Here is a 13,207-nt window from a genome sequence, read left to right as displayed (position 1 = left end):
AATAAAATTTAAAAAAGGGTAAGAGGCAGTGGGAAATGGAAAATGGGAAGCCTCACTTCAAAAAGAAGCCCAAGGTGTTCCTGCTAGATGAGATCCACCAAATCCAGTATTCTGCCATCAAAATTTGCTTCATAGGAGTTGGTTTAGCAGTCACCTTGAGCTCTGCTTTCAGAGAGCTCTCTCCATTGGTTCCTCCTGTTTTCTTGGTCTTCCCCACTATTTATGTGTAGAGAAAGCTATAGTCCCTCTTCCCCAGATGTTTTGATCTGTATCTGCCTGAATCAAAATTCACCTGCCCCTCCCTTTTTTTTTTTTCCCCACTTCCTATGGTCTACCCACTTCAACTCTTTATCACCTGCAACACTGGAAATCTCACTGTATAGTTCTTTCTTCAGATCAGTGTTTAGATGTTGGCAACAATGATGAAGAAGATAGTATGATTGAAGAAGACATTTTACTTTGTATTGTGCATTTATTATGGGGCAGGCAATGTGTTAAGTGTTTGATCAACTTTATTTAATCCTCATAGCACTATAGGAGGAAATGAAAGCACAGAGAAGTCATATAGTTTTTCCCATGGTCTCAGAGCTGGTGGTGGTAGAGCTGAGCGTTTAATGGCCAAGTCCAATGCTCTTAACCATGGTGTTACAACAATAGGGCTGCTCCAAGAATTGATTTTGGGGGATATCTTTCTTTTTACTATTCTCACTTCAGAAAAGTGCCAGTTTTACCCTTCTTGTTTTCTTCTTCTTCTAAAACAAAAACAAAAACAAAACAAAAAACAAAACCCATAATTCAGTTTTCTTCACTTCACATGAGCCTTTTAAATTAATCATATATTTTTGAGCAGACCAAGAAATTTTGTGTTTGTGGCCTTAGATAAATGCCAGGCATAATTTATCCTTGCAAGAAAACACACTGCCTTCCTCCAGTATTTCTTTTCTTTTTTAAAAAAATTTTTGGCCAGGCACAGTGGCTCACGCCTGTAATCCCAGCACTTTGGGAGGCTGAGGCGGGCGGATCACGAGGTCAGGAGATCGAGCCCATCCTAGCTAACACGGTGAAACCCCGTCTCTACTAAAAATACAAAAAAAACAGCTGGGCGTGGTGGCGGGTGCCTCTAGTCCCAGCTACTCGGGAGGCTGAGGCAGGAGAATGGCGTGAACCTAGGTGGTGAGCCGAGATCGTGCCACTGCACTCCAGCCTGGGCAACAGAGCGAGATTCCATCTCAAAATAAAAAATAAAAAAAAAATTTATGGAATGCTTCACGTATTTGTGCGTCAGGGCCCATGCTAATCTCTGTATCGTTTCAGTTTAGTGTATGTGCTGATGAAGTGAGCACAGTACAGTACATTTTTAAAGAGTTTAGTAATTTTTTTTTAAACCGACTCTGCCAGATTGCTCAGTATAAAGGTAATATTAACCTATATAGAATTATCTGGTTATCCAGATGCCTTTGTCATGAATAGGAAACACATCTGCAATTTGGTATTGAGACTTAAATTGCAGCAGATAGAAATATGATCTGTTCCCAACACAGGCAGGGTCTCTGTAAGGCAAGAACAAATGACTTTGGCTCCCACAGCAGGTTCTCTGCATAAACATTCAGGGATCTCCTAATATGACTCAGTAACAAATCGGAAGAGAAACAATGAGAAAGAATAAGAAGGGATGTTTAACTGCTTAAAACCTGGAAGCAAATATATATATATATAAAAGAAAACATATTATGAATAATAATAACAATGCTGACTACTATGTATTAAGTGCTGATTAACTTCCAGGAGCTTTGCTAAACATATTATGTGTTAACTTATTAAATCCTCACAGTAACCCAATAGGCTGGGAAATATTATCTCGTTTCCATTTCTCAAATGAGGAAATCAAGGCTTCAAGGGCAATTTGCCTGGCTGGGTGCAGTGACTCACGCCTGTAATCCCAACACTTTCGCAGGTGGATCACCTGAGGTCAGGAGTTTGAGACCAGCCTGGCAAGCATGGTGAAACCCCATCTCTACTAAAAATACAAAAATTAGCTGGGCGTGGTGGCGCATACCTGTAATCCCAGCTACTCTGGAGGCTTGAACCCAGGAGAATCACTTGAACCCAGGAGGCGGAGATAGCAGTGAGCCGAGATCATGCCACTGCACTCCAGCTTGGGTGACAGAGTGAGACCCTGTCTCAAAAAAAAAAAAAAAAAAAAGCAAAGCAACTTGCTTAAGGCCACACAATTAGTAAAGTTAGTAAAACAGGTTTCAAACCCAGGCAGTCTAACTCAAAATACTACACACTTGATCACGGCATTACTGTCTCTCAGCAAAGGTGATTATATACATTAATCAACACTACATATGTTGCATATGTTAAGATTCAATCTCATTCCAATTACCAGTAGGAAGAAAGGGTCCATGGCATTTCACTGTGATGGGATGCCATTGACATACCTGGGTTGTCAATTGCAAAATGGCATCTTTCTGTTTTATGACATCATTATTTTTGTGAAGATGAGGAAAGTGGAAGACAAATATTCTCCACTGGCCTACAAATGCTGGCTGATAGGGAAAGACATATTGCAGCTGAAGAAACCATCTCATTGCATGGGAAGATCTATTTTATCTATAATTTTTGATATAGGTTACCACGATGAATAAAATAGCTAAAGTACCATGGTCATTTACTCTTCTTGTCCAATATAATGCTGAGTTCCTCTCTGCTAATCAATTCTTACAATGATAAGATTAGTGAATTCTAAAGCAGATTATTTTAAAGTTATCATAGCATTTCCCTGTTTTAGTAATATGTATAATCTCTCTGAAGAGTTAAAATATTTGTTTAAATAGCTAAAGACCTTTGGGAATATTGTAAGAAATTTCCGGAAAAGCAAAGGGACTTGGAAATAATGAAATCCAGTCAGTTGTTTTTAATTTTTGGCAAAATAATGTGAGAACATATTGCAAAAATGCTGTAATTGATGAGTTCCAATGTTCAATTACTTAATTTCTATACCAATTGAATAATTTGGATAATTGGATTATTTTTATGGCCAATTTTATGTTCTTTTCTTCTCTATCATCATGATTAAAACTGAGATCCTTGGCCAGGTGTGGTGGCTCACGCCTGTAATCCCAGTACTTTGGGAGGCCGAGATGGGCGGATCACAAGGTCAGGAGATCGAGGCCATCCTGGCTAACACAGTGAAACCTCATCTCTACTAAAAATACAAAAAAATTAGCCGGGTGTGGTGGTGGGCACCTGTAGTCCCAGCTACTCAGGAGGCTGAGGCAGGAGAATGGCGTGAACCCAGGAGGTGGAGCTTGCAGTGAGCCAAGATTGTGCCATTGCACTCCAGCCTGGCTGATAGAGCGAGACTCCGTCAAAAAAAAAAAAAAAAAAAAAAAACCCTGAGGTCCTTGATATAATCACAACTGTCAATTAACAGGGTTGGGAGGGATCTTGGTCATTCCTTTTTATACTTGTGTCCATACCTTTGCCTTTTATCATTTTGAGATTTGTGGAACTCTATTCTCCTTTTAAAAGATCTCTCTTTTGTTGAAGAGCTCCTATAACGTATATTGCTCACTCATTCTAGAACCTAGTTATGCTTGAGTGTCAGAATGTTTTTTCCCCCTGTGTAAGCTGAACACTTTCTACTGCATCCTTACCAGAAAGGAGGAGCATATAGCATTTGAACCTTGATAATGTTACTTGAGTTCAGGTCCATAGCCCCAGACCCACCCCATTACAGAGTGATCTGAACATTTCCATCAGGGATTTTTGACAGTTCTACTGAAAACAGGTGACCTGCCAGAATACTAAAGCTGTGTGAATAATCCTGATTTTTTTAAAAAAGGACGATAGTAGGGAAAACCTCCCAGTGATCCTGAAATTAATTTGTCAAAAAGTCTAGAAGAGCCTATGAAATAAATATTTTGTGAGGATTAGGTTTACTTCATTGTATTCATTCTACATGTTCTTTCAAAAGGTTCTGGGGGTACATTTAGAAAATGTGACAGTGATCACTAGGAAGAGTGCACAAAGATGACCTCAAATAGATCTTAGCTTCTTTCTTGATATAGTTGCAATGTTGGTGGATTTGGTATGTTACAAACATGGAGAACAGCAAGGCCTTGCAGTCTCGAATGGTTTTTATGGAAGAAAAAGTGGCGAAATTGGACTCGATGATGGGCTCTTAGATGATCCACAGCTAACAGTGACTGTGCAGACTAATGGCTCTGTGTCCCCCAGATAAGAACCTGTAATGATGCACCAGACAGCCCTGTCTTACCTGCCCAACTTTTCAAACAGCCACAACATTGGTAGTAATAATAAATTAAATTTATATCTATTTTCACAGGCAGAAGAACTGTGCAAAAAAAAAAAAAGAAAAAGACTAAATTTGAGTGACAAAATATAAAAGCTGACATTGAAGTTTTTTTTTTTTTTTAAGTCAGTGTACTGGAAGCCCATACTTTCAAATGACAACCAGGAGCTTTTAAGCAAGCAAAGCCTAGACAAGACAGGTGACGAAGTCATTAAAAAGGTACCTATCTCCTGGGCTGCACCAGAGCCAGTACTCTGAAGAGGACACATCCAAGCCTGTATGTGAGCCAGGCTCCCTTCAGCAGACAGTGACCAAGACAGTCAGTGACTAGAGACCATGTCCTATCCAGAAAGAGGTGAATAAAATAGAGGATATATACCATAGAGGGCTGACACTAAGGAGAAATCATTATAACATTTTTAGAGTCATGGGGACTGCAGAAATAACTCATACAAGCTCACCATTTTTCAGATAAAGGAAAAGAGGCCTATGATAAACATTTTCAATTATTTTTAAGGCTCCCAAATAAGAGGGAGCAGACTAGTTCTCTTTTTGTTTTTGTTTTTTTTCCAGAGAGCGGAACAAAGACCCAAGTGTAAAAGGTGGAGATTTTGGTTCAACACAATAGTGAGATGATAAGCTCCCTCCTTTCTTCTCCCTTCCCTGCTAAGCCCCTTTCTGGGCTCTGGAGATATTCTGGTAGAGGCTGGATGGCATCATCCAGGGATGCCAAATCCTAGCCACCAACTTTTGCCTGCCCTCAGGTGTAACCTCATTGGGAAACCCTCCATGAACATCCTGACTGGGCTAAGCATCTGCCTCTTCCAGTGTTCTCTGCAAACTAGGAGCCTCTATCATAGAATTCTTAAATTGTATGATGATTCTCTGTTTCTGTGTCTCCCTGTTATGTCCTCAATGTCCAACATAGTTTTTGCTACATAAGGAGGTGCTCACCAAATGTTTACTGAGTTGAATTTCTATATAGGTAAAAGGCTGACCGAATGGTCTCTTTCTAATATAAAATGCTAAGGGCCTCTGTGTGCAACTAATTGAAGAGTTGAGACCACCAGTAAGTTATAATCAGCTTATCTTCTCTAGGCAGAAGTTTCTTCCTTGAATGCCATTTCTCCCCAGCCTTAGCCTGGCCCCTATTTGCTTTACATGAACCCCAAAGATTTAGAATTGGTATATCATTCCCTACTCAAATAAACTTTCAGGTGCATTAAGCACACCTCGCTTGCAATTACACAGTTAGAGATTTAAAAGAAAAACCATAAAGGTGGCCCATATTTTCAGGAAGTCCCTTGTCTAGAATATCCTTCTTAGTGTCATTTCTAAGGCTTTCCAACATAAGTATCCCCATCTCAGAAAATGCCCCAAATTATCCAATGATAGTAGAAAAACTATCTTGATATAAATATGCATATATGTGTATATATATTATATTGTGCACATATATTTTATCAAGCCAATACAAAGTATATAAAATTTCCCAGGATTTTCATTAGTAGACTGGTGCTGGAGTCTCACTCTGACCACATGGCAGATGGCTTTGTGTAGTGCACGAAAAAGAGGGCTCCTCGGGGAAGGTAGGAGTGTCACAACTCAGTGGCTGACTGTGGCTCATTTGTTCATTGCTTTCAGCACATTTCAAATTATTGCTTTTTTTCATGCGTCCAGTTAAATAGATTTATCTACTATCTAGTTTTAACTAAACTAACCTTCACAAAAAGACACATGGTTTAACGAGTTTCCTGCAAAGAAACTGCAGTTTGAAGATAATACCAATCATGAAAGCACAAGAGAACTTTGAATTCTCTGTCAGCCACATTATGGGGTAAGGCAACAATGACAATCTAATCTGATCTCTCAAGAAACCAGGCAAAAAATGATTGGAAATTATCAGAAGACTATTTGAAATATGGAACCCACAACTTCTAATGAAAAAACTAAACCTCTCCCAAAGAGCATGTTGAATTTTGAAATTATTAGCCAGTGACCGAACGTTTTTATAACTTAAAAATGAATAAATATTTATATGTAGGGGGTTGCAAGTTCAAAAAAATTGAGAAGGCACACAATCAAAAATGTTTGGAGACCACTGGCCTATTCTTGCTTCTAAAAGTATTTTTCATTTCTTTCTGATTATCCTAATTGTATAAAACTTGGAAATGCAAGAAAGCATCAAAAATAAGAAAAAAAATCACCTGTATTCTTACCATCACAAAATAAACATTTGTATTTGGTGAAATGTCTCTTCTATCATAACTAGTTTATATAAAATGTCTTTCATAGAAGGAGGCTGAACCTAAAGGAACAAAACGTTATAGAACATCATGTTTCACTATAGGTCACTATGGTCTCCATGGAGTCCAAGAAGGTATACCAGGAATCCAGCTATGGGCCTGGTTTTGAACATCTGACTAACAAATTTAGGATGTTTCACTTTATGTGGGCATGCCCTATGATCTCATTCCAGGTTATAATGTGAGTACCATTATTATTGAGTACAAAGAGATTGGTGCAGCAGCTCATGTGCTATCCCAATGATTACATTAACTGGCTCATCTGGGCCCTCAGTGATATGGCTAAGGAGTCATGTTTAGATTCCTCAGATGCAGGGTAGCAGTCCTCCTCCAGTGTTCAGTAATCCTGAGGAATTTGGAGCATGTCTATCAAATGCCTTCCTTTAGGAAGGAAACCACACTGTAGGTCCTATCATCACAGACCCTGCCCTGGCTTATGTCAGCATAAACATGCCTCTCGTTACAGAAACCACCCTCAGTTTCACACCAGAAGCTTCTCTAAAAGTTTGTTCTTCATCCCCACAGTGAGACATAGCTGGTATTTGAATAATCTCAACACCCTCAAAAATAACTTCTGACAATCTGACTTGAAGCAGAACTTTTCCATAGGTTTGGCAGGATTTCCAGTTCTAAGATTAGATGTAGCATTCTCCCCAAGCTTTTGGGCCTCCCCCACAAGACAAGGGAATAAGACCCCTTGTAAAATCCGGACGTTATAGCCTATACCAGAGGATGCAGGATCCTATCATGATTTTTCTCTCCCTCATTTTATGAGGCCCTCACACTCTTGCTCTCCTGCATACCAGGTTGTCCAGTACTTAGGGTGGGACGAGGAATTTTTATACATACAAAGGCTAAAGAATGCAAATCCAATAATTTATTTGTTTATTTTTTATTTTTTTCTGAGACAGGGTCTCACTCTGTCATCTAGGCTGGAGCGCAGTGGTGTGATCACAGCTCACTGCAACCTCTGCCTCCTGGGCTCAAGTGATCCTACCATCTTAGCCTCCTGAGTAGCTGGGACCATGAGTGCTCACCACCACACCCGGTTTTTGTTTATATTTTTGGTGGAGATGGAGTTTCACCACGTTGCCCAGGCTGGTCTTGAGCTCCTGAGTTCAAGTGATCTGCCGGCCTCAGCCTCCCAAAGTGCTGGGATTATAGGCGTGAGCCACCACCCTTGGCTCCATAATTTAAGTGTCAAGTTCCTCTCTCGTAACCTTTAAGCCAGATCCAATTTTAATGCATGTGATTTAAACCCACATTTTTTAAAGGATATTTTCTCCATATGCTTTGGATTGTTTTTTAGGAGTGGAACTTGATTTGCCTACAATCGATGCTAGCAAAGACACACTTGTGATGCCCCCAGCTGATGTGAGGGGTGTAGTCGATGTCAAAGTGAAGCTAACTGACCCATTCCAGCACTGAACCAGCAACCCTGACTTCCAGGTCACAGCCATCTTTTCAAATAAAACTTAATCCAAACCCTCAGATTGTTTCCTCCCCTTTAAGCATGTTTTGAAGCAGACCTGGAATGACAGGAGAGTAAATAAGAAGTACAACAGCAAAACCACCACATCTGCTAACATAATTTCTCCATGGATATATTCTCTCCCAGTGGGCAAAATGGAGCTGAGGAATGATTGCAGGAATGCCTTGGGCTACTTTAATCAACTTAGCCTGTATTTATTTTTGTACATCTCAATCCATATTACTAAAGAATAATGACCCATACCCTCTCTTTTATCTCTTTATTACCTTGTTACCCTGCCTTTACAATGTTCACTACATACACTCTTCACTACATGTCAATATTTTTATTTTCCCACTGGCATTTTGATTGTTTTTCAAAACATGTGTTGATACTACTTGCCACCTGAAATCCTGACAGTACATTCAAAATAAATAATAAATATAAATAAATTCACCTAAGGTTATGAAATCAGTTGGAAGGATAGTTAAGGTCTAAATTTAAAGGCTTAACTTCTCCTTTGTTCCAGGACCTGTCCAGAAAGCACCTTTTAGAACATGAAGTCTTTAAGCAAGAAATTACAAGTTCTCCCAAGGAGGCAGGAGTACAGATGTGCTTGTAAGAGAGTAGGGGATAGAAAGATGAATACCTTTATGATTGCTTTTCTTTTACATTTCAGATTCTCAATATGAACATTTTTGGACCTAGGATTAAAGCAAAGGGTAGCTGTTCCCAAGATAGTCTCTTGTACTGAGTTGGATTAGGATGGGATATTGGAGCTTTCGATATATTAAAAAAAAAATTCCTTCTAAAGCTGTTCCACTGAAGTTTCCGCAGATATTATTGGGAAGCTCATCAAACCCAGAAGCCCTAACTCCAGAGAGATGGTTGGAATGGAAAACAAAGTTAAGAAATGGTGGGTGGAAAGTTGGCTTTTCCCCCTACCATACCAGCCAGGAGCAAACAGAAGACATGCCTTTAATTTAACCCTTTGCTATCCCCGAAAAGGAAAAAGTGCCTTATGTTGGATATTCCTTATACCACAGAAACCCTATTGGCCTGGCTTTAGTTATGGTTTCAAAGCAGAAAATATTAAAAGGGGGAAATTATGTGAAGGAAGACATTACTAATTGGTATGAGAAAGGGGACATAAATTTACCAGAATATGTGATTCCAACCTTCCAAAAATAAACTGAGGAGTTTATGAGATGAACTAACAAATGGTCTTAGCACAGGCTTACTTTCTTAATAGGTAGAAATCAAACTGCGGATACAGGTTCCCCTTCCTGTGGCGCTTGGCTTCTTAACTGCTGTGTGATTGAATCTAACGCATGATTTATATTATCAGCTCTAAGGAGGCCACCTAATTTTAACATCTATCCATTCATAAAGCTGTGAAATTCAATGACTCTACTCCAATCAGCAAACTACCAGCTCCATGGATGGTATTTCAGGAAAATGCCAAGTAAGAGTCTAACGGATAGCAATAAAAAACTTCTTGGCTAGGCACAGTGGCTCATGCCTGTAATCCCAGCACTTTGGAAGGCTGAGGCAGGCGGATCACCTGAGGTCAGGAGTTCGAGACCAGCCTGACCAACGTGGTGAAACCCTATCTCTACTAAAAATACAAAATTAGCCAGGTGTGGTGGCGCATGCCTGTAATCCCAGCTATTCGGGAGGCTGAGGCAGAAGAATCGCTTGAACCCGAGAGGTGGAGCTTGCAGTGAGCCCAGATCGCGCCAATGCACTTCAGCCTGGGCAACAGAGCGAGACTCCTTCTCAACAGAACAAAACAAAACAAAACAAAACGAACAAAAACAAACAAAAAAAACTTCTCAAGAAAGTAATCTACAGACAGAAAGTAAAATAGAGGGGCTCTGCTCGGCAGTAGGGGATGAGAGGGACTGGAAGGAATATGCCGTGGTGGACTGGGAATTTCTTGCGTTCTAAAAATGCATGCTGGATGCTCTAATTTCCTTAGGCTACTGCCCTGTCCCTGGGGCAGTGCCCTTGGCCAGGAAGCACTTCTTGGCCCCTCTCCACCTCCCCTCCTGGCCCCCTGCTACCTCGATGGTGTACTGCTCAAAGATGCGCAGTTGCAGGAAGATGTCCAGCTTGATCTTCCGCTCGTGGAACAGCTCCTCCATCTGCACCTGGGCATCATCAAGCTGCTGCAGGACCGACTCGATGTGGCTGATGGAGCTGCTGTGGGGTGTTTTGTTGTTGGACACAGCCGAGTCCCTGTGGCAGAGTGGGGAGAAAAAAGGGAGGGAGAGGCCTTTCCATGTTAAAAGTGACAGAGGAGGAGGGGGATCTTCCTCATCTGAGCAAGGTGGATGTGAATCAGTTGAGTCGTTCAATCAACAGACATTTATCAAACTCCTGCTGTGAGCCTGATGCTCTCTGCTTAATGAGTGAACCAAAGCTACATGCATCCTTTTTTGGGTTCACAAGTCTATTTCCAAGACTAGTTGTTCTCCTACTCCTCAAGCAGGATTGTGAAAGAAATAAGATGAAATAATGCATGAGAAAGGACTCTACAAGGCATAAAATATTAGAGAAATGGAATGGTTCCACACATATATGTAGTCTAATATGTATAGTTTCAACACACACACACATAAATCTATCACAATACGTACAGACAAACATACTAAAGGCATATTTAAAAAAAAATCTTCCTAGTTTTACTTCACAGACTCTTTGTTAAAACAGATGATGTCATGGTTGCCAAAATTGTAAGTATGCTCTTTATAAAGCTATGCTAAAGTTATGGGCTGGTGTTATTATACTAAACAGGCTCAGGCTATACTTAGGAAAGCATAGGATCTGGAGCCTGCAAACCGAATTAGGTCTCTGCTCTGATACATTTAGGCTGGTGGCCCTGGGAAATCACCTCTCTGAGCCTCAGCTGCCTTATCTGTCAAGTGGACTTAATAATTTCTGCCCTGCTCACTTCACAGTTTGCTGTTAAATAAGAGTGCACATGAACGAAGACCAGTAACATGTATGGATAATTATTAATCCTGAAAGGACACAAGTGAAGTGTCAAGTGCTGATCAGGAGAGTAAAGGCTAGATCCTAAGAAGCTGGGACAACCAACAAAGGCTGCAAACAGTTTTGATTTGGGGGTTTGAAGAAATGGAGAAACACAGTCAAGTAATAGGAGGGGGTGTAGCCTCCTCTGAGCAGGCAGAGTCTATACAAACGTAGTAGGGAGAGGTGATGCCTTATAGAGGGAAACCGAGAGATAAACAGATTGATTTGCTTAGCAAAATGAGGTGGTGATAACTATAATGGGAAAATTATGGTGGCTAAGAAGTTTAGATTCCATAGGGCCTTGAGTAAGCTAGAGCCCTAAAACTTGAAATAAACTGGCACATTCATTATCTTGTGACATCTTAGCTTCTCATACAATTTAAGGAGTCAAAGGACAAGGGGAAAATCATTTACTTCCAATCATCTCATCAGCAGGCTTTCTGAAAGCCATGTTCTTTTAGCCTGTGTTTGTCTCAGAAGCAATGGTATTTGAGTTCATTCTGTTTCTGAGGATGGCATAAGGCTAATTTGTCAAGCGCCCTTCCGTCTACCAGTCACAGGGCTCCCTATTCCTGCCTCCTCACCCTGGCCTGTTTGTTGTGATACAGGCACAGTTTCTACTCCCACAACTGCACGGACATCCCCAGGCATGAAAATAACATGAGATGTACTCAGTGCTATCTGTTATGTATTTGTTGAGGGCTTTGCTGCTGGGAGGATGTGATTTTTCTCTTGGACTTCTCCTCTCAGTCTTTCTCCATCACAAATTTTCCAGAAGGAAGAGAAAGATTTTGGACCATTTTATGCAGCACTATGTCAGTGTCACACTCATTAGGAATCACAGAGATGATGCAAAAGCTCCCTTAGGTGCTCTAGTAACAAGTGTCAGAAAGATCAGGAAGACATAGGGAAGATGTTTCTGGTGTGTGTGAGGCATCCTGTCAATGTCCACTAAGCACCATTTACTTCTTTTTCTCTTTGACTTGCCTTGATGTCAGGGAGGGGAGCCTAGGCTAGAGTCAGGTTACTGGCATAATGAATGGTCACCAGTGGCTCTTGGTCATATGCCTACGGTACTCTCTGAAACCCATGGAATTTAATCTTGCAGAGCAGGCATCACCCACATTGTTGCCTTTGCCATCATTAAGTAGCCTTATGCCCTTAGGCATTGTGCAGGTTTACAGTTGTTAAGAACAAGTGGCATCTCCGTAGGCCTAGCCCCACAGAAAGTGAAGCCAGCCAAGCCTGTGAAAAGTATTTGAATAGATAACACAAAGCCATCACAAAATTCTAGAGCTGCCAGAGCTCCTAGAGTGAACCCCTTAATTACACAGACGAAGCAGCTGAGGCCCAGAGAGGTTAAATGACTGTCCACTATTTGGAATTCTCTTCGGAAGCAAATGACAGTGGAGTTTCCTAGGGAGGCAGACAAAGCTGTCATGTATTATATATTCATGAAGATAATTAGGGGAAGAAGGAAAAGAGGCTGTCTTGTTAGCATGCAATAGGAGGATTTGGAGCATCTCATGTGCATGTTTGGAATAGAAATTATTAATTTCCACCAGAAAAACATGCCAGGGCCTTCTAAAGGTAATTTCTCATGTTTATTTAATTGGACAACTGGTATGGGTGAAAAAAACCCTCTCCAATTGACGTAATTCCCTCAGGCCCTAGGGATAGCCTGGGACTTGCTGATGAGATTATTTCTGTCCAGAGCTGGCAGAGGTCCCAGCACTCAGTGATTTTGGGATAGGAAAAAGTCCCTGTGGGCAAGCATCATTAGCACAATCAAATCCTATTTATATAGCACCTAGGCATGGGGTTGGTTGCTGAGGGCTTGCTTAAGGCCTCATGACACTTTATCTAAGGAGCCAGTGTCCTTGACAGGGGCAGAGAACTAGATATTGATGCCAATAGAAAGGAGGCAATGGCCTGGGTAATTCTAAACAAATGAAAAATTTTAGACAGGATTTGTCTCCTTAGTTATGTTTGTTTAGGTTGATGCAGAAGGAGTTTTATTTTCTGGGCAGCAAGGAATGGTAAAAGGTCATAATTGGGTAACAGGGAACT

At 40.8% G+C, this 13,207-nt stretch overlaps 1 protein-coding gene and 1 pseudogene across 27 annotated transcripts in view; both read right to left on the bottom strand.

The window, feature by feature from the left end:
* Positions 1-13,207, bottom strand: part of KALRN (kalirin RhoGEF kinase) — a 692,638-nt gene that overhangs the window by 321,115 nt on the left and 358,316 nt on the right. For all 27 annotated transcript variants that reach the window (XM_034957211.2, XM_034957212.2, XM_034957221.2 and 24 more), the window contains one exon: positions 10,165-10,339. In XM_034957211.2, coding sequence (XP_034813102.1) covers positions 10,165-10,339 — 175 coding nt within the window. The remainder of the gene's footprint in view (positions 1-10,164; positions 10,340-13,207) is intronic.
* On the bottom strand, positions 1,251-1,343 carry LOC117979865 (U6 spliceosomal RNA; annotated as a pseudogene).

This window comes from Pan paniscus, chromosome 2 (genome assembly GCF_029289425.2).
Source record: "Pan paniscus chromosome 2, NHGRI_mPanPan1-v2.0_pri, whole genome shotgun sequence".
Classification (NCBI taxonomy): domain Eukaryota; kingdom Metazoa; phylum Chordata; class Mammalia; order Primates; family Hominidae; genus Pan; species Pan paniscus.
Note: the sequence above shows the minus strand (reverse complement) of the source record. Positions and strands in the feature narration are given on the sequence as shown.